The 22,998-nt window shown below is 41.5% G+C and overlaps 1 protein-coding gene across 3 annotated transcripts in view; it reads right to left on the bottom strand.

Moving 5' to 3' along the window:
- pde4ba (phosphodiesterase 4B, cAMP-specific a) overlaps positions 1-22,998 on the bottom strand; it is a 215,680-nt gene that overhangs the window by 127,645 nt on the left and 65,037 nt on the right. The window contains exons 1-2 of one of the 3 annotated variants that reach the window (XM_085436060.1): positions 7,334-7,923; positions 6,916-7,141 (exon numbers count right to left, since the gene is read on the bottom strand). In XM_085436060.1, coding sequence (XP_085292186.1) covers positions 6,916-7,139 — 224 coding nt within the window. In that variant the 5' untranslated portion in view covers positions 7,140-7,141; positions 7,334-7,923. Of the gene's footprint in view, positions 1-6,915; positions 7,924-19,218; positions 19,458-22,998 lie in introns of those variants that run through there. The other 2 variants (XM_085436058.1, XM_085436059.1) reach the window with 2 other exon arrangements.

Raw genomic sequence — 22,998 nt, forward strand, 5'->3', positions numbered from 1 at the left:
AAATAACCCTCGGTGCAGGGCCACCTCTATTTGTTTTCGCTGCTGTGGTGAATGAAGTCTGTTTTACTGGTTCTCTCTTTCTACATCCTTCCCTCCATTTCATTATCCGTCCCTCCGCCCATATCCAGCAACTCTTCCCCCACACCTGAAAGTATCTTGTGGACGTCACACGCATAAGGACGGCAAAGCTGAGAAAGTGAACAATCTTTCCTTTTGTTGTCGACAGAGACCTTTACGCATTATATATTTCGCAGATATGTAGGTGTGATGATCTTAATTAGGTGTTGTTTAGTAGTTATGCAAAGCATGTACTGTGTAGTTCATTTATTTGCAAGCATAATTAAAAATTTAAAGTTTTGCAAATAATATTTTTTCTTTTTCCCTTCTTCCTATTCCCATGGCAATTTCTCCCTCTGTCTCCGTCTCCCTCACCCTCTCTCTTCCCCCCTTAATGTGCTTTTTGTGTGAGTGGAAAACAGAGCGGTCGTACGCCTCAGCTGCCCATCAAACATTTACATCTTGCGGTGCTTTGGAGTGCAAAAGAGAGAAAGACAGACAAGAAAGAAAAGGGAGAAGGGCGCCCATAAAAGAAACCAAAGCAGGAATAAAAAGACTGAAGAAGAAAACACAGGAGAAACAAACAAGCAGCGAGGGAAAGAATGAAGCAGACAGAATGGGGCAAATTTAGAAAAGACAGACAAAGAGAGCGTAAAAGACGGAGACAGAGACGGGGGAACCGCTGAACCGGTCAAACAGAAGAGTCATTGTCTGACTGCCAGTAGGTCAGAAGATCACCAGCCACTCGTCAACCACAGCAGCAGATACTGCTACCATCAAGGCTGGGATTTATAAGCCCTCGCTATTTAAAACCAGACATTACGCATGAGAAAAAAAAATGTCTGGGAAAAAAATATGGGAAGTATGTTTGTTTAGTTAGATAATCCTAAAAAGATTGAGCAGTTTGATTTTAGCGCCACCCGCCTAGTTTATGAATCAAAAGCAGCTAATGAAAAGATATTTCTCTGTGTGGTTACAATAAAATCCCCGACTATACCTCGAGAATAAATCATCCATTTTTAGTTGTTGTTGCTTTTTGTTACAAGCTTGGTTTAAACTGTTTAATTGTAACCGTCTAAAAACCCATGTCCCAGACTGTTCCCACAAGTAATTCAAATCCAACAACACAGTAATGTTTCTCTCTAATATGATCACTCTGTCTGATTGCACAATAACAGAGTTGCCTTTTTTGGCGACCGGGAGACACGACAGACTCCATGCTTGGAGTTGTTTGAATGGAAGGAGACCCTAGCTGGCAATTCCTGGAAAAACATGATGAACAGATAATGGTAAATAAACATCCGATCTACTTCACAGCTCCACCAGCCTTTCTGTTGCTTTTATAGTGCCGGTTTTCATCCGTTATGACAAACTGTGATGAAACAAGCAGCACTCCATGAGGGCGAACCTCCACCAAGACTCTCGGGGCAGTATTTACTTTTAAGGGAACAGCATTGGATCTCGTATATAGAAATGAGTTCTGCATGCATTTCTAATTTTGATAGAACAGCAGCAGTTTAATGTCCTCGTAAGTGGATTTCAGGCCCATGTAGAGCAAAATTCAGTATTTTGGTCAAAATAACCCAAAATGTGATGTCCACATATGTGGGCGCCAGGTCCTAGGAGGTTAAAGAAGGAATTTCCATATATGAGTATCATTTCTGAAATGTTGCCAATACAAACAAAAGCAGCAGAATTTGGAGCACATTTATTTATTTATTTTAAAAAAGACGTTTTATGAACGTTTGACCTTGTTTGACATTGAACAAGATGTACTGTGATACTCAGAGTCCCCATATATCATTTTCTACATGTTGTCAATACAAACAATGGCTGTAAGAAACATGGTTATATATATATATATATATATATATATATATATATATATATATATCCTCTATATATATATATGGAACGCCATAACCAAGTGGCCGGCATAGTGTACAGGAACATCTGTGCCGAGTATAACCTGGAAGTCCCGAGGTCAAAATGGGAGATGCCCCCAAGGGTGGTGGAGAATGACCGAGCTAAGATCCTGTGGGACTTCCAGATACAGACGGACAAAATGGTGGTGGCTAACCAACCGGACATAGTGGTGGTAGACAAACAGAAGAAGACGGCCGTAGTGATCGATGTAGCGGTTCCCAATGACAGCAATATCAGGAAGAAGGAACACGAGAAGCTGGAGAAATACCAAGGGCTCAGAGAAGAGCTCGAGAGGATGTGGAGGGTGAAGGTAACGGTGGTCCCCGTGGTAATCGGAGCACTAGGTGCGGTGACTCCCAAGCTAGGCGAGTGGCTCCAGCAGAGTGTGTGTGTATGTATATATATATATATATATATATATATATAGCATTATTATCACTTGTTATATGCTGGTGCACCACACTTGTAAGAATCAGTTATATTTGTTACCAGTTTTCCACCAGAAATCATTATGTTGACTGTTGAGTGAAATTTTAGTGGATTGCTAACATGACCCCACTCTACACTCCTACAAAGTTTTACCACAATTTACTCAAAAATCTTCGAACTACTGTGTTTGCAGACAGAAGGAATGACGCACGCATAACCTCTTTGGTCACAGCTATGGTTATGTTGGATAATCATCAAATCTAGCTTTGAAAGAAGGCAACTGGACTTTTTTTGAAGACGTCTATGCTCTCATCCAGTAGCGGTTTTAGATACGGGCGACACGGGCGGTTGCCCGGGACAGCATCGTGGTGGGGGGGCGGAATCACGGGCATCGGCAAAAAAAAATAAATAAAAAAATTCCTCGTACTCATGCTGCTCCGACATCAGCCAGCGCATATTGGGAATGCCGTAGGCACCGATCGGTTTTCTATCGCCCATTTGCTGGGAGTAAGGGCGCCCTCCGTTTGTGAGGTGCACCTGCTGCTTGCGGCACAGAGAGGAGAGGGAGGGGCGGATTCTCTGGCTGGCTGGAGCAGCATCTGGCAGAATAAAACTAAATAAAAACAAACCAACAAGCACGAAAACACCAGACATCATGATACAGACTTATAATTTGCACCAATGTTTTTTCGAAATTCTATACGCGAAAAGTGAGCGCGAGAGCCCTCGGTGTGCCTGCTCGCTGCTGAAGTCAAAGTAAACTTTATTGTCATCTCCGCTACATCCAGTCCAGGATATAGAGAGACGAGACGACGAGGCTGCAGTTACAGCAGTGCAAGTAAACAAACAATAAATATAAGAACAGTAAGAAAATAAATATACACTTTAGGACTCGGGATAAAGGGATCAATAACAATTTAAAATTTATAATTTGCAGTTTGATGATTTAAAGTCTCTCACACAACCAGGCTGCTTCCAAATAGAGCACATTTCATTCATAATGTTGTAAATCCAAGCCCATTATGTATTCATGATTTGAATCCTGGGTTGTGTGAAATCCCAGAAATAAACCCTAGACAAAGTGAATCTGTGAACCAGGGTGTAGGTCTGTTAGGTTATGTTGTGGTGATCCTCGGGTTGGAGGACTTGTATTCATACTGGAGTGCAAAATAAAAACCAAGATGGACAAGAAAAGTTCAAAGCCATCAGGTGCTCAGTTTAGAAAAAAGAGAAAAGAGGAGGAGGAGAAACGAGCAAAAGATGCAGGTAAGCAGATGTGTCATTGGATAATGGCAGGTCATCCTGAAACAATCAGAATCAGAATACTTTATTAATCCCTAAGGAAATTATGTAGGTTACAGTTGCTCCAAGAATAAATGGTAAAAATAGCAACAGTAACAGACTAAACTCCAAACAACACATTATGTTACAGATTTTAATATTAATGAGTCTTTGTCAGTTGTTGATTTGTCCTGTTCTCATTGTATGAGGAATTATGATGGCTGCTTGGTAGCTGTTTGCATACTATGCATACTCTCTCTCTCTTCGTGTGTGTGTGTGTGTGTGTGTGTGTGTGTGTGTGTGTGTGTGTGTGTGTGTGTGTGTCGGAGGAGGAGGGGGGGCGCCAGAGGGAGTGTTCGCCCAGGGCGCCAAACAGGCTAGGACCGCCACTGCTCTCATCCAAGAGTCTTACTGATTTATTGCTTGCTGTTATTTCAAGGTGATATGGCAAACATGTTCTATTTCATGGGGGGAACATGTGGCTCTTTTGGCCCCTATTGCTCCACCTGTGTCCAGTTTGGGCAGGTGATGTTGTTGCAGTGGCATTATAGAGCGTTTCCACAGCTCAGAGAGCAGAGACACTGAAAAAGAAACGATAAACGGCTGAATAATGAGCTGAAACTGGCTATACAGCCGTGCAAAACTCGGGGGAGCTGCAGATTCAGGTGACAATTCTCTGGAGGATCCTCACAACAAGAAACCCCATTCACAGAGTCAACTGAGAGCACCTTAAATTTGCATCTTAGCTACTTTTCCAGTACTAAGAAAACCATTTGAACTTAAAGGTTATTTATATTCTGAGCATATATCTGAGTAAATATTCACCTGTGATAATTATTGCAGTGGTACATTTAGAGCTCACATACATATAGGCATCATTACATAATGACAGTTCTTTGCTACTCGTACGACGGCAGGCGCGCCTGAGCAATACGGATCACCGATTCATCTTATTTTTCTCCAGTATTTCCCCGAGGTCTGGGACAGGTGGGGAGACAATTAGGCCAGTATGAGCAGACAGTAATGCCCTGAAGGATTTCCAGGTAAGGTTTTTGTTCTCCAAGGAAAAACGTCATTGATATTCTGGTGCAGCACGCAGCACATTTTACGTCACGAGATAAAGCCGAACGTGTGATGATTAATCGTCTCGCTGTGTATTTTAATGGCATCCTAACATTTAATGTGTGTGGGATTAAAAGAAAATGAGCATGAAATGAAGTCTGAAACACCTGGTCCTATTCTGGTCCTGGCTGTCAGCTGGCATTTCCATCCTAATTGCCACACCTCCCTCTTTTGGAGATGACTGGTGGGTTTTTTCTCCCCCAAAACGCTCTCTCTTACTGTGTCTGCTCTGCTTTTTGATCTCTTCCTTCCTATTTGATTAAAAGAAAATTTTATTTGTAACTTTCAGAGAATTATAATTAGACAGCAGACAGATCTCTGTGTCTTGCCCGAGGACGCCCTATCATGAATCTGCTGTAAATGCATTAGACTTACGCCTAATGGCTGCAATTAGTGTTATAGGTGTTGTCGAGTCCCTGGCTCCGGCCCATATGCTGTGGATTTATGAGAACGAACAAGTCAAAGGACACTACTGACGTCTTTAATGATGTCTAAATGAAGCCATTCTCCTTGTTTCTCCCTTCTTGTGCTTTGCCCCTGTACCCACCCAACCCCCACTAATCTCCCTGTGCTCTATACTATACAAGCAGAGAGATAAACAGGCACGAGTCCCCTTTCTGCTGCTGCTGTGTAGGGAGGAGATGGTGAGATATACAACGAGAGGGGGCAAAACAAACAACCGCTGTAATATCTGCATTCAAAATCATCCGTGCACGTATGCACTCTTACACGGACCACAGGTAAAGCTGCACATCACACACATTATGTCTTCTTTTTCTGTCATGCAAACATCTCAGATTGTAGTCACAACACAGAGGGGCAGATTGATATCGAGACTCATTTTTCTTTTTCTTCCTGCATGTCCCACCACAGGAAATGTTTTTAAGACCCGCCCAAGCAGTGACAAGCCTGCTTTATCATGTTACGTCGAATGTGCAACCCATTTCGGTGTCATGCGGTACGTGCTTAAAGGTACGTGACAATCACCCTCCTCTGAAGATGGTTGTGATGGTTTTCACCTTCAAAAATGTCACGAAAAAAAAATAAAGAATTACATCCCCGTCTTCCACCACCTAATTTAACCAGAAAGAGTCACCTTGAGCTCTTGCAGTCAAATCACATCAGCTCTTTGCCTCTAATCCATACATTGCATAACAAAGCAAGTCATCCTTTCTCCTGTAGTCTCTAACCGCTGCAAAACGAAAAGGTAGATTTAGGGTGTGGGTGGGGGCACAAAATAGAAAAAAAAGGATAGAATTAAGGTGTTTATGGGAAGTAGACCCTGTGCTCTTACTGAACTCGGAAAGTCAGACTTCCTGCATCTGGGCTTCTTTATAATAAGATTGACACAAAGAGAAATGCCGTCTGTGTAAACTACACAACGAAATGTAAACAGAGCCGTACTCCGTGCTGTGGATGCTCCAACATATTTGGCATTTTGTGTTGCGCTCGTGTTGTGTGAACATCCATTTCCTCATTGGGGTTGTCAGCCAAAAGAAAAAAAGGTTAAGAACCACCAGGTTGCATAACACACCCAACACTCCCTGCATATCACAGCAGCCATCCAAAACAAGGGCTGATCTGCACGCACACAAATCTCACCCAGGTATGGGGCAGAGACACCACATCAAAATGGAGGACAGGGGAGTCTGCCGAATGTGATTTTAGTCCATTATGTAATCCTCTAACCCAGTAACGAGTCATCCCACAGCAGCCCAGCCCTGATATATTTCTGACCCCATGCTTACCACAAAATTGGTTTCCCTTTTAGAAACCACGGGCTGTTTTTTGTCAGCTCAGTCTCTATACTTGGATTCTCTCACCTTCCATTTTCCCCCTCTTTTCCCCACGTCACGGCATCTCTATTGGCAAATGAATTCCTCCCTGACGGCTACACCCCAGCTCTAACGCTGTCCCTCAGCCACGCTCCCTCATGGGTTTCCCACCAAAGTAAACCCATTAGATCTTCTTTACTTTACTATTCACATCCACATTCAGTCTTTCCCCTAGCTTTAACTCTCTGTCACATCAATCAATCTTAGTCTGCACATTTTCCCTCCACCCCTACTTTTTTATTGCCCACCAACCCGCAGGCCTTACCAGGTATGAGCTACAGTGAAGCGTCGCCTCTGTCGGATGCTCTTGTTGACCATCAGCTTGCGGAAGAGCCGCGGGGAGCTTCTAGGGGACAGCTTCGGGGACGTGGCTCCCCTCTTCCCTCCCATGACACCTGGCATCTTGGGTGGCTCCAGCTCCAGGTGCATGTGCTCCTTGAACGTCCGAATGCACGAGTCCATCTCGACGCTCAGCTCGTTGGATGACATCCCTGTGGGCAGACTTGTGCTCTTCTGTCAAATTCTACCAAATTCCGCCCAATTTTAGCCCCACGGGCTCGTCATGTATGCTTTAGTTAGCCCTTCTCTTGTAGACACACTGAACTTTTCCACTGGGTTAAAATGCTGCAGAGAGCCTGAGCATGCACAAACGGTCACTCAGGAAAAGGCCAGCTCACACATACCTTTTGGTTGCTCTGCCTCTGTGCTTTCAATTCTTTCCCTTTTCCCTCGTTCTTCGCGAGTTTTTAGGGATTAGCCAGCCAGCGGTCGTGCCCTCCCGCTCCCTCTCTTCTGTGGCTCGTGCCCTCTGTTTTTCTGCTGGTCTTCGGTTCATCAGAGGCTCTCAGAGGAGCTTCTACAGCTGGGCCACATACAGAAGAATTCCCCTTCTTATTACGGCTTGTCCATCCCTCTCCTGGTCTCTCCTGCTCTCACGCCCCAGTGCCCCCTCCTTCTCCCCGTGTTCCTCTGTCACTGTTGGTGCCTGTTAAGCGAACACCAACTCTTTCTCTCAGTCCATCAGGCGGCTTGATGTTGGAGGATCTCCCTTCATGAAAGATTCAGAGGGACTGAAAAGTGCTCTCTGCCTCCTCCTGTCTTGCTCTCTCTCCATTAACCACTGCTTGACGAACCCCTTTCTTGCAAAACAACCCCCGCCTCACCCAAAGGCACTCCCGGTGTGGCACAGAGTGACTCCCACTATGCTGAGGCTCAAGTCAGATTTCCCTTCACTCGCACACTCAGAGCAGTGAGCGGAGCAGCGCTCAGCACGCAGGGAAATGCTTCACTTGCCGTTTCATTCAGAATATACACAAGGAGCTCCGAGCAGGCACGCAGCGAGTACAAGCCACACCTCCAACGCTGAGGATTGGCTGGCGGCTGTTGTGACGGCAGGCAGGCAGGCACGGTAACAGGTTGCCAGATTTATTATTTATTTTTTGTTTAGCTGGTATTTGTGGTAATGTTGCTGATGGTGTTGTGACCTTTAGCGAGGCAGGCAACTAGTGAGGACATGCCAAGTTAAAAATAAATAAGGACATTTGGAAGGGAGATAAAAGCAAACAGCTTAATGGGGCATCAGTGAAATGAATCATACACACTGCTCAAAGGGCAGCCGATTCAAGTAAACACTCTAAACTACTGCAATTACAAGAAAACATATTGGTGTAAAGCATTCAGTACAATCCATCTAATGTAATCCATCTGTAATTCTGCCTGAACTGAACCAATCCAAGCATGAGCATGTAAAGAGAAAGAACGGACACAGAATAGACACAGTCATAGCAGAAATACATCCACAAACACAAAGGACTACTCCTTGTGGTGAAGAGAGAGAAAAAGAGGGGCAATGCCCTGCGAGCGGAGAGGCGGGGAAGCTGAGGGAGAAAAATCTAAAGTGAACATCAGAGGAGAGCAGAATGGCAGGGAGTGCTGGAAATGTGAGTGCTTGCTCATCTGCTCGCTGGACTGATTTGTTGAGGTTGTGAGTCACTGATGATCCTAAAGCGCAGACGCATGAGGAGCTTTCACACCACATTTTGCCAAGAAAGCCTTTGAAAATAGTCTTCTCGTGCTTGAATATAAGGAAAAGAACACTCGTAGTAATGCGAGACGTTATAGGAGCGCAGCAGGCAGACACGAGGCATTCCCCGACTCATTTCCTCCGTCAGTCTCCTGTTTTACATGGTAGTAGAAATTATCTGACCAGTCTAACACACACATATCACTGGGCTGGGTCTGTGTCCCAGGATTTTGAGCTTACGGTGGTCCCTCACTATAACACAGTTCACCTTTCGTGGCGTTGCTGTTTCGACAATTTTTTGTGTGCAACTTTGTTTTTTTTGGTTTGTTTTTTACAGTGTATGGTGTTCTGCGTCCTGATAGGCTGTAGACCACTGTCAATCAGTCTCGTACTGTGTCTCCTGTACAGTACAGAATGCATTCAGCTTGTCAAATTTACGTAAATCTTCGCTAACAGTGTGGCCTCGTGTTCCATGTTCGGTGTGTTTAGTTTCACTAAACTGCAATAATAATCCCATGTTTCCAGTGCATACAGTCCCAGGCATGTCTGACTGCGAGAGCTATGTGTCAGCCTCCGACGATGAATTAGTACCTAAAAAGGGATCTACTTCAACAGCTTCCAACAAATCACGGTACTTTGAAAAATATAAAAGAAAACTCTTCTCGCTAAAGGTGAAAACAACAAACCCGTATCATCAAATGAGGTAAAAACCCAGCATCAAATGCTAAGAACGAGGTGATACGAGCAGCTGGTGATGTGCGACTCAAATGTAAATAAGTGACTCCACCAAGAGTCCCCGGAGCACTCGCTCCATATAACTGGAAAAGCAAAGGGTGGATGGAAATCACCGATGCAGTTATATGGTGGAAAAGCGAGACTTTAAGCAGCTGGTTATAAAGTCGGACTCCAGATCCAGCAACCAGAGCTTTTAGTTTTATCATGTGATGAAGGAGGCTGCTCAAGAGTTACAGGGCTAAGTCACTTTGGTTATTGAAAGCTGCTATAAAACACCAGCAAGGCTACTTTTGTGCTTACATTTCATTTTTCCTGCCTCGCTGAATATAATGCTCTGTCACTACAACTGCACTGTAATGAACGCGCCGCTGCTGCCACCTTATTTTAATAGATTTAGACTTAAATTTAGAAAATGTGTCATCACCGGCAGTAGCTCATTGGAAAGGGATAGAAAATGTCCTTCATTCACTTGTGCTTTACTCACTAGCACTTGCATATTACACTTAAATGCTGCTCAGTGCAAGTATCAAACGTTCAGTATTTTTTTTTTTATCACCAGTTTTTGCATACATTTGCATCCAAAACTGATTTTTAGCCTCATCTTTGCAGATTGGTGAATCTCTGCTCACCTGTTGCCAGTTAAACCAGTTGAAAACTTTCTCCAGCAGTTTCCTGTTTTCATATATAATATATTAATATCATATATGAATACATTAATGCTAATAAAACAATGAAATTGTTGTATAATTGTGTTTAGCCAACATGAAAAAAAACCCTAAAGGAATAAAGTTTAAGAATATTTTGTACTGGTGCTCATCAGGGAAACAAACTGCTGAAAAACATACTACTGTCTGCACACAGATACTATTTTTCAGAAGTGATTGGTTGGTAGGCAGGGATTTCTGCCCTGGTGATCTCTAATCTCAAACATAACCTTCCACAACATTCCCCAGCAGGTAAGGTCTACCGCATATGTTACCAAAAACCACCTTCACAGCACAAGAAACCCAGGGTCAGTCCTGCTTCATAGTACAGGCCTCTGGGCACTGAATAAAAGTGGTATATCTCACAATGTATCTTAATAACCAATAACATCCAAAGTAGTTAGTCAGTCAACCAACTGATGTTGTAAAGTTGTTTTGCCATAGTTCTTAAAAACTGTTTTTAACCTTCTTCTCATCTTTGAAATTTTGCTGAACCTCAATCGCAGTGGCCAGCATGGATAAATGTATATAATTAGCTAGTCCTGAGTCCCAATGAGGTATGGATTCCAGATCCAAAGCTAATAAAGTCACAGATAAATTAGAGACTTCTGTGATTTCATGGTATGCTCGATCTGCAGCTGGACTTTTAGTAAATATTAAATTTCATCTATTTTTTAAAATACTTTTTGAAGAATTAGATTTAGCTTTAAAATGCTATATTTTGTTTATTATCAAAGTAAACTATATTTACTTTGATAGCCTCGCCTCTGTCAGCGCGCCCCAGGATGGCTGTGGCTACAATGTAGCTGCCATCACCAGTGTGTGAATGTGTGCGTGAATGGGTGAATGACTGAATGTAGTGTAAAGCGCTTTGGGGTCCTTAGGGACGAGTAAAGCGCTATACAAATGCAGGCCATTTACCATTTAATTTCATCAATTTGCACAAACACGGGTAGGACTCAAAAAGGCATGCTATGTTTACAATATACTGCTAACATGCTAACTTAACATTGTTACGTTTAGTTGGCATTAAGTAATTAATACAAAAATTATTTAGGGTAACTTAAATCAGCTCTATAAATATAAATGCAATAAAATTGTGGTATTATTATTAGAATGAAAATGCAAAGTTTAAGTATCTAATAATCAGAAATTACCATAACAGAGCAATCCCATATGGTAAAAGATTTCCATTACTTATAGTTTAATTATAGAGATCAGATATGTTTTGCAGCTTCATACTGATTTTTTCATTCAAAATTAATGGTTCTTTTGATAGCAAAGGATGCTAATCCATAAATTAGCGGACAAGGCAGAAGGTTAGACTCATGAACTGATGCCCCATCAATTACTGTTTGAACTTCTATGCTTAGCTATCTTGCACATATAGAGTAACTGTTGACTGACAGTTACTCTTCACACCTGCCGGTTCCTCCTGAGAGATCCATGCCAATGGTGGAAAGAAAATAAAGAAAAATCAAAGAGACCTGCACACAAATCTTAAAAATGACTGCTGGCTCTTGCACATTAGCGCATTTCAAAACAGAAGAACTGGGAGCCAATGCCAGGAGAAAGATTGAAAGAGATTTAATTGAAGAGTAACTGGGCCATTGGATTCCATGTTAAACTGGATTTCACATCCTTGAGGGCTTAAATGAAAGCACTATGATCACAGCACAGGAGGACCTGAGACACAACAGCCCCTGCAGCAAGTTGTGAAGCTCTGACAGGCCATTTGTTGACCTTTACATTAGGATTATGTTTTAGGCACCTGTGCCACCCCTAAAAATAAAGCTCTTGGTTAATTACTAAATTAATTGTTTAAAAAGAATTTCACAATAACTGACAATAATTTGAGTTATTTGTCAGTCCTTTTAGCTATATGCATTTATATATGCTAACATGCTAATGTTTAGCTGGAATAAAGCTAACCATGTCATTTGATAATTAATTACCACAAAACTATATGTGAATATCTTACATTTAATAACCTTTACACATTTAGACCTACGGGCAATTTAGTGTTACCAATTAACATAACCGCACTAACTGCATGTCAGGACTGTGGGAGGAAGCTGGAGCACCCAGAGAGAGCCCACGCAAGCACGGGGAGAGCGTGCAAACTCTACACAGAAAGACCCCGCCCTGCGACAGCTGGGACAGGCTCCAGGATGGATGGATGGCATTACACTGTAAATTGAACTATTTGTCAAAAAGTAACTTGGCTGCCTTGAAAAACAGAACAACATGTTTGGTTGTAGAGCTTAAGATTTCCATCCAAGCTGTTCACAGTAGTATTTCAGTGCCGTTGCAGCGAGGTTTGTACAGGATAAAGCTGATTAGGCTAATTTCTCAGTGTTGTTATTAGTTAACTCGGCTTATCATTTTAGATTAAAATAACTCCCATACATACATATGTGTCAACTGAACATTTTCAGTTTAATGAAGGTGCTATTTCTAGGCTTTCTAGATTCCAGGTTATTTTAAATTGAACTAGCTTGTTATTGTTTATAGCGTCAATTTGAAGTCAATAAATGCAGTAGTCGGGTTTTTTTGGTTGCACAGAACCAGACAGTAGAAAAACTAATCTGGGGATTACTAGACATTAAGTTTTATTCTCCAAGGCCATCAGTGTCTAATAAATACATAAATAATGTGATTATCTGCTGGTATACAGACAGAGCTATTAATAAAGAATTTACAATTTAAATTCTTTGTTTCATCTTTACATTTATGAGCAGTTCTTGTTTTTCATCATGAAAAAACTTAATCTCTCTCTTTTTTTAAATACTGATCAAGTAATTTATAGATGTGTCTTTGGCCTAAAGGATCCTGGGAAGAGTGTTTTTCACACATCTTACTAAGAGTGTGATAAAATGCATTAAAACAAAAGCAGCCCTAAGGCTCCGCTTTGCTTTACTTCTCTTTTCAAACTGTGCCGACTTCGGTGCTAGGATAGCTGGCATATTTGCTGCTGCAACAGTTTTTACAGATGGAGACGAGCTCTGATTGGGATCAGTGCTTTTCTAGGATGAAAATAAATGAATACATTCATGAATATGCTGTTGTGTATCCGCCTGACATCCAGCACAGGCTCCAGCCCCAGCGTGACCTTGGTTTGATGCACAGTCAGGAAAATGGATGGATAGATACTGACATGTTTCTGTTCATATATTTTTAACTTGCTAAATTAGTATTGGCTTAATTTTTTCCAAGTATACTTTCCCCTCAAACCCCTATCTGTCACTCTGCATAATTCACAGCGTATAAGAAAGACGCCTCTTCTCGTCCCATGCACCTTTACTCACTTGGTTTCCCACAATGAGACCCTGAGCTAGACAATATTAGAAGTGTGCTGCCAGGGAAGGAGGTCTTACATGAGCGTAGGGGTCAGATAATTGTAGTACAGGTTGCAAGGGATGTATTTAGGTCTTGAGAAAGCTCTTGATGTCGTTCCTCAGGCTACATAAAACCCTCTTTTCTTTATTCCCCCTGTCACACGCCATCTCTCTCACATTAGTGAAAACAATCCTGCATTGTGGCCTAGATTTACAGAGCTGTAGCGCTACACAAAGGTTTACGGTACGAGAGATTCAAACACAAAAAAGCAGATAAATTTCATGTGTGAAAAAGCATGAAAGGTAATTTGAAGTTACAGCAGTGGACGGTTGAAATGAAAAAAGGAAGTCAGAAATAAACATAAAAAGAAGGACGAAAACAACAATATGAGCCTAAAATAATCTAGAAAGAAGGCTGAACAAACAGTATTATTATTTGAAGGTGACATTGTTGCACATTCCTAGATAAGAGTGAAAAATAATATCCATGACAGATTTCTCTCTGGGATGTTTGAGTATAAGCAGACAGATTAAAAAAAGGAAAAACTCCATGTCTCTGTCACTTCACAGCTTAACAGACTAGAATATTCTCAGGTTTAATTCTCAGCCAGACTCGGACATGAGAGGATTGCCATGTAACAAAAACCTGTCAGAGTATCTGAGGTAACTACACAAGCGTTTTTATTCCCTCTGGCAGTGAACAAAAAACCTGATGAAACTGTGCGTGCACGACTTGTACATGTTTACAAATAAGTATGTATAACATTTAACCAGCTACAAAAAAAGGATGATTAATCATCAGAAGCATGTTGAATGTTCCACGCGCTCTTCCTGGAGGTAACTGAATTGCTGGAACTACAGCCACAGTGCATAATCTGCCTGCCTTCATCTGTTGCTTGCTAAAATGAAAAGTGCAAGATCCAATTTCTGCCTCCTGGCCGTGATGATCACCAGCACCCACACAAAAGCCGTCTGGGACACCAGCGTAGAGGGCAGTGCTCAAAACACATCACACAAAGAAAGTACACCGAGTGCAGACAAGTCATAATCTGGCCAGCGACGCTGTGACACGATGGGGAAAAAATAGAAATAAAAAATAAATATAGCTCCAAATCAAGTTTAAACAGACTTTCAACATGGAAAATTTCACTCATTCTGGGAAAACCTCTGTCATCATACATCACAAATACCACTGACTTAACTTTAAACAGCTAAATGCACTATGCAGAATCAAAGTATTCTATTAAGAGAAGATGTATAAGCATCCATCACTGATAGAAGTTATAGCCATGCAAGTACAGTAAAAATTCAAAGCATAAAAAAATGTGTAGCATGGTAAAACGTCTTATTGCACTCTAACTGGTAAAGAAAGAAATGCATTGCACGGTCTTTTCAAACAGAACTACGCAGACCTGCAGGCTCTGTCGATCCATTGTGAACTTTCTTTTGGCCAATCATTACCTCAGTCATCAGACCACAAGCAACACAAGGCAAAATATTTGACCAGAAAACCCATATTTTAAACATATGTGGTCACTGTGAAAGCTTCAGGAGAATTTGTCCCATCGTGAAAATTGCACACTAGTTTGGTGCTTTATCATATTTCATCTCTGGTGCAGACACCCCTCACCTTCATGCAAATTAGTCAGCATACAATATGTAATGAACACAAAACAGCTAATCACCTTTCTTATGCTCAACTTCACATGTCACAACTCTGGCATCCTTAAATTGCCCCCAGTCATCACCTTTTCAGCTGGGATGCACTAAGTATCACAGCTACAGTTACACTGAAGGGGAACTAACGTGCTTTCCCTCGTGCGCTGTCACATGTTTAATGTTACAGTGGTGGAGGCTCGCATTAACTACTTACTTCTTTTAGTCAAAGGAAGGAGAAATCATTATCACTCAATCACTCCCATCTGCTGATCAAACCTTATTATTCAGGGGTGAAGCCAATCAGAAGGGCATCAGCTTAAAGTAAGGGTGGCCTAAAAGGAGAGCAGCTGGCAGTGGATGAATATGAGGGGCTATACGAGACAAATGGGGATTATTTCGAGGTATAAATCATACAAAGCTCCTTTGCTAAGATCCAAGAATGAAAATGAGGTGCAAATGAGTGTAATAGGCTCTCTTTAAGGTCTGATGCTGCACACATATTCATGCATAAGACACAAATTTACTGTAGCTCCCATCTTCACAAGCAGAGGTTCTTATGCGCAGTTGCACAAACACACACAATTTCAACAATCAATGCACGAGGCACTCGAAGCTTGAAAATAATTGTGCACATCAGCAGGAAAATAATTAAAATCCCAAAATAACTTCTTGCTCCCTCCTCCTCCTCGTAATCACCGAGAAAGGCACTTAAATAAGTACGAGTGGAACGAGACAGGATCAAGAGGAGGGATGGGGCAAATTGTTGTTGACTTGGATTTAAAATTGCACTGCAGACAGATATACATAGAAACATGTAAACACATACAATACACAGTCGCGCACACATCCACCAGCTCATGGCTTCACAGGGGGAGAGAGTAATCTGACTTGAGGAAGGTTGTGCTGACCGCAACATTTAGGGAGCATAGCGTAATAGCTTTTAGAAGAGAAGAGAGCCGGGAGGGAGGAGTACACGAGGGAAACACGTCTGCCTCTGACACCAAGGTTACTGACAGCTGACACACGCCTCACCTGCTGCAAAGCCTGTGGCTGCAGGAGTGGACTGTGCTGCCATCAGTAAAGTCGCTGTTAACAGAAACAAAAATAAATGCAGTAAATATCTACAGGATGTTCAGAGCCGTCAAATTCAAAAGAAAAACAGCAACAAACGTCATATTTTGAATTCTCTGCTGGAGTCATTTATTACAATCGTTCCAAACAATATAACATCAGGTGTTTCGATGAACATCAGATCACAAATGTCCAAAATGGTGTAAACTGGGTTACAAACATTTAACCATCCAGTGCACCGAATATCTGCATTTACACGATGTTTGCTCTTTAATCTGCATGTGTGCATCCAGCTAGAATCAACACACTGCACTCTGCTGGTTACAAGAGAAGGTACAACACTTTTAAACACGCAGTCATGTTAATCCACAAACGAGGACGTTGTACATCAGCATCCACATGCAGGGCTTTGTTTGATGTTTCAGAGAAAAGCGGCCTGGACTGTTGGTTTAATACATCGGTGTCGAACTCCAGTCCTAAAACGTTTCCATGTGTCCCTGCTGCGACACACCTGAATAGCATAACTAAGTCATTAGCAAGGCTCTGTAGAACTTGACTGCATGCTGAGGCGGCAATTCATAAATGAATGAACATTTTTTCAAAAACTTACATTCATTTAAATGTACTTGAGTCTGGTTAGGGGGTTGCCACCTCAGCATGCACTCAATTCTTGCTAAAGACCAATTAACTTTCTTCAGGTGTGTTGCAGCAGGGACACATTTAAAAGTTTACAGCGGCCCTCGAGGACTGGAGTTCGACAGGTTTAACAGCTGAATAGTTTGCCTTGGATACTTTGTTACATCTCTCCTGATCATTTGTATTGTCTATATTTTTTCAGCATTTAACATATCAATAAAATTAGACTTGCAGAGTTCCCAACAGACAGTTTTAATAGCAGAAACATTACTTCATTTGTATAATACAAATATTACATTTTTCAACTGTTTACAGTACTGTGTGAAAGTCCCAAGCCTGCACCAGTCTGCACCGAACAGACCCATCTTAAAGTGTATTTTTAGGAATTACTGGCAGCTTGCCCCAAAATCAATGATCCCAAGAACAGTGCCAATGCAGTAAAAGTATTCCATAATAGGAAAACACATACGGGAACACTATAAGCCGTGGATTGGCCTCACCAGAGCCCGGACCTTTTTTTATGCTTTTTATTTATATCTGTGTTTGCAGATTTTTTTAAAAACTGCTGCACTTACTGTATTCCCCACTTGTCTAGCAAAAGTAGAATAGACATGAGGCGTGGCTGAAACTTTATCTGCGTGTAAAACTGGAGAAAGTTACAATCTGTTGTTGTAAACACAGGCACATGTGCTCTCTGAGAGAAACAAATCATTGTAGCCACATCGAGCCCTCCGTCACCTACAACTGTGTCGATTCACTATGGAGCAGCACACATACGCATCCATACACCACACATAAACACATACACTTAAATTCAGTGCCAATCATTGCTAATTAGCAGCCGCCTTTCAACATCCATTTATCTGAAGAGAAGTAAGCACTAGGCAACTCATACTCAAGTGTGCCTTAACTGGATTTATCTCTCCTAACATCAAACTCACTGAGAGTACTCAAGTAACGAGCCAGTAAGGGCTGATTGGCCAGCTTAACAAAAGTGTATCTGAATTTAACACAACAGGCTTCCAACCAAAACCCAGCCACACGCCGTTTGTGTACGTGTCATCTGAAACTGCACATTGTGCCTCCTGCTGTGAACGAGTGCCCGGTGTGCACCAGAATGCACTTTCTCTGTGGGCCGAGTGCATGAATAATGTAAAGAGGCAGCATCATCTTCATCAGCGTTAATGGGACATGAAAAATCACACACTGATGCAGAGAGGTTTCTACTCTCTACAGCTGAGGATTCATTTTGCTGATGCTTGTCTGCAAAGATTAGTTATTCAACCCACATTTATATAACACTTAAGCAGAGCTTGACTAGCTTTAAAAATATGTGTATTATAAAATATAAAATATGTCATTAACCTCGAACTTCAGTGCCATGCATGTATTTATTATCAGCTCATTTTAATCAAAGGAACTGAATCATCAACTAGAAGGCAGATATGTATGTAGAGGTTATGTAGAAGTAATCCTATTACTTACACAGAAGTACTGATTCCACACTGTAAAGCACATTTTTACCTGTAAGAGCAACTAAATGTAGCTTAAAGTGATGTTAAAGTACTAAATGTATAACAGTGTAACAATAAGTAACAACTGATTGTAATTACTTTGTATCAGACATAAATAAATGATAGTTTTAATCCGCCTATCTATTTTCTTAACCACTACTTTCATTCACAGGGGGCTGGAGACCATCTCAGCTCTCATTAGGTGTGAGGTGGCGTGCACCACGGACAGGTCGCCAGTCTATCGCAGAGGATGCTCACGGAGAGACACACAGCCCTTCGTGCTCACACTCGCACCTGATTTACAGCCATATTGCATGCATGACTGTAGCACCGTGGGAGGAATGCTGCAGTCCCACACTGACAGAGCACGCCAACTCCACAAAGAAGGTGGAGTCAAACCCAGAATTACGTGATTAAGGACAGCACGAACCATCTGCTACTCGATGATTGAAATAATGAATCGAGCTGTTGATCCTTTTCTCAATATGACAAACTGTAAGCATGAATTACTGTCTTATCTGTGTTGAAGGAAACCAAACAGTTGTTGGATTTTAATATGTTATAGTTTAGTCTTTATTATGGAACTAGATCACTGCCTTTCTGTGACACGAGTCAGTGTGGAGGCATTACAGACTCACTCACTGTGTAAATGTGGAGTTCTGTCACACTTAGACCAATGTAACCTGAAGAGCAACAAGAGCTCGCGTGTTCATGCCAGATGCCCCAGAAACATGTTCATTAACCCTTCCCTAATGCACAAAACCCAAAGTCACCCATAGCATATGTTGCAAGAGCTACTCCACTAACATATAAGACAAAATGTTCTCATAGTATTCTTCCTGTGAGATTAACATTAACTGTACACCACCTTTGTTTCAGCCCACTCACCATTCAGGATCCACCGGTGTGATGTCTATCCTGGGAGGAGCTCCAAACGGCAGGGATGTCGGCCTCGTCATGATCTCTCCGTCAGGCGTCCGTGACCTCTCCCCCTGACGCCACGACAGCGGGGGTAGCTGCAGGTTGCCCGAGAAACGCCGTCGTCCTCGCCGCAGGTCGACTCCCAGAGTGCAGGAAGGGGAAGTGAAAGACTCACTGAGGCAGCAGTCTGGAGGCTCTTTGCTGTCCTGAGAAGAGAAAGAAAGAACAACAATTAAAAATACAGATTAAAAAAATTAAAGCAAGATAAAACATTTTCTCTACTAAAAAGATAAACAGAGCAAAAAGAAATTAAACTTTATCACCAACTCACAAACCTGTTCTCGCCAGTTCATCACATGTTTGCCCACTAAGTGGCGCCATAGCCTTGTTTTTGACTAAAACTCAAATCTATTACCATACAGTGGATCGGTGACCTGATACAGCGTCTGCATTCTAAGAAAGAAATAAGTATCACAAACAAAAAAACTCGACTGTTTAAAAAGAGTGACAAACGTGTCAGTTTCCATATTTCTAATACTCACGTTCATTTAAAACAAGATCAACGCAGCTGTTTATTCTGTGAACATTTACAGTTTCACTCATTCTTCCTCTGAAGCTTCAGCTCATCCACTTTATTTACAGACATAATTTGTCTTATTACTGTAGCGTATGCCGTCTGTAGTGAACTGATTGCACGGTATGTAAACCATGTTTATGTCTCAGCTGCACTGCCTAATAGTAGCTCTGAAAGCCATGATAGAGCCTGACGAGTGTTAATGAGCAAACGAGAGAGAAAAACTGAGCATGTGCTTAGATTTTCTAGCATGCACATCAACTATGCAAACTCACAGGCTTCTTCTTTAGGTACACTTGTTCAACTGCTCGTTAACGCAAATCTAATCAGCCAATCACCTGGCAGCAACTCAGTACATTCGGCTATGTAGATATGGTCGAGCTGCTCAAGTTCAAAGTGAGCATCAGAATGAGGAAGAAAGAGAACTTAAATGACTGAATGCAGCGAGGCTGTTGGTGTCAGACGGGCTGACGTCGTTCATAAACTCGTGATCTACCTGGATTTTTCCACACGATCATCTCTAAGATTTACAGGACGATTTGGAAAAAGAAAATACTCAGCGAGTGGCATCAGCTGATGACTGCTTCGAGCTCAGTGGAAAGCAACAGCAGCTCAGCTGTTACAACTAAGGTGCAAAGAAGACATGTGGAACCTTGAAGGATACCAGAACAGAAGACCACATCGTTCAGGAAGCTGAGACCGCAGGCTCACCAAAACTGAACGACAGAAGACCGGAAAAACATTTCCTGGTCTCTCAGTTCCTGCTGTGACTCTTTCATGGTGTGGTCAAAACACGAAACGAGGATCCATCCGATCTTGTGTCAGCTGTTCAGGCTGCTGCTGGTGTAATACTGTGATTCTGAAATACTATGTAGTCATATTTAACTGCCTGCTATTCTCCTCCGTCTTTGTCGTCTCAACAGCTTATGTTTACGCTTTTGATATCCTCTGACATATCTGTCAAATATCTCACACACCTCTCAAGAAATTTAGTTTATTCTTGATGTTAACAATCATTCAGTTAAGTTAGATACTTCCTCTCTTGTTTCCTGAATGTTTTATTTTGTGTCTCCCACTCAGGTAGCTGAAGGTAGCAGCTAAAACAGCTGTGCCTAAAACACCACCTAGCATCAACACATCATGCGATAAGAAGCAGCGGCATGTATGGAAACCACCTGCACCTGGAACACACAGAAGATCCCACACATGCCACGGTGACGCTCAATTATCCCGTACCACAGCCAAATTATGGGCTGTCTTGATCTCTCATGGCTCGGCTAATGTGAGACATTTTAAAAAGCGGAAATATAAAGTGTGACAAGTCATGTCAGTATTTACCGACCTGTTTACCACCTCTCTTCTTGGCTAGCTGCCTCCCTCTGCCTACGCGTGGCTTCTATGCATTACCAAGCTAACAACGCATCGCTAGCAGCGCTACAACCTCACTTCACTGCACATTTACTTTTAGCAGCGTGGGCAATGACTTGTTTTCCCCTTGTGGCTTCCAGGAGCCCAACAAATCCTGATTGTTCAATCAGTGCTAATGGCAAACAAGGATACTGAAAGCTTGATTTAGCTTCTGTTTCTCCATTGTGTAAAAATCATCTCTTTGTTTTGCTATTAGCAGTTGTTCATTTTTCATTTGTGTCTGTAAACTTTACCCAGCTGGGTTCAGCTCGTTATATTTAATTCTTATCCTGCTCTAAGAGCTGTCGCTTGGTGCACTAATTACTCCCGAATGCAGACTGGTCTTCATCTAAGTCACATTTAGAGACAAACACAACTAAGCTGGAAACACCCCAAACAGTTTTACTCTGCAAGTCTTAATTGAACACACTGGATGAGTGAACTCACAGAGTCTGGCTTGTTATTACACCAGGAGAAGTAATTTGGGACAATTTATCAAGATAAAACGGATCTTCATGTTTCTGGTGTCTTCATTGAACATCCATCTTCACATCATGCTGCAGCAGTTCATTTGGTCTAAGGGCAGGACTGTCTGCAGGACACTGCCCCAGTTTCATGGTTTCCTTCATGTCCTCCACTTACACCATTGTTTTTATTCAACATTTATTTTCCCTACAATCTACGCAGAAACACTTACATTAGCAAGGTTTTCATTGCTTGTGTTTTTTGTTACCCTTTAGGTCTTTACATTCTTCTATAAATAATGGTGTGTTCATTATAATTTATTAGGTACACCTTACTAGTAATAGCTTAGACCTTCTTTTTTGATTTAATGACGTTATGATTTAAATGTCTTGATGCATGCCCAATCATCCAGTTGAGGAAACTAGACGTAGTGTTTTCAGTGGGAGAAACATTTCATCACGTGGGGAAACCTGCAGCTGAGACCAAAGACCATCTGTGTATCGAGGAGATGGTCTTGTTGTCATTTTGTGCTAACGAGCAGTCAATACTAGAGATGGCACGATACCACTTTTTTATGTCCGATACTGATATCATAAATTTGGATATCGGCTGATACCGATATGAATCCGATACAGTGTGTTTTTTTAATTAAAACTGTTTTTTTAATATCTTGCTGCATTTTGTATAAGTTCAAATTCAAGTTTAAATAAACAACAACACTAAAGCTATTCTGTTATACCTGTATGCAAAAAATACACTGCACCCAAAATATTTCATAGTTCAGCAAAACTGATCAATCTAATAAAGTTAAACCTGCACCATCCTCCTTATTCTGCTTTTTTAAAGAGTAAGCAACCTAATTAATAAGGTTGCAAGCTCCCAGCAAAAAAAAAAAAAAAAAAAATATATATATATATATATATATATATATATATATATATATATATATATATATAGGGAACCACCCCCCACCCTCCACCTCATGATGCTTAATCGGCGTAATCAACTTTAATATGATGCAGTGTGAAACAAAATGCACAAAAATCAATTATTTTCAAGAAGAAGAATTAAATAGATTCAACATCTTTCTTCAACAGAACTGCAGACTGCACAGATGGTATCTTCCCAAAGGAAAAAGTACTATAGCTTACTAGGGTATATCAGACTTAACAGTTACTATATACAGTAATGGACTTCTATACATTTTACATCAGATTAAAACTTTGGGTGTAAGATTCAGATAATTATTTATTAAAAGCTCGACATTTTCAATGAGAATAAGAAAGGAAAGTATGTCTTTG

This window comes from Copadichromis virginalis, linkage group LG17 (genome assembly GCF_057382275.1).
Source record: "Copadichromis virginalis isolate Kocher_CV1m ecotype Utaka linkage group LG17, C_Virginalis_male_GT1.1, whole genome shotgun sequence".
NCBI classification, from domain to species: Eukaryota; Metazoa; Chordata; class Actinopteri; order Cichliformes; family Cichlidae; genus Copadichromis; species Copadichromis virginalis.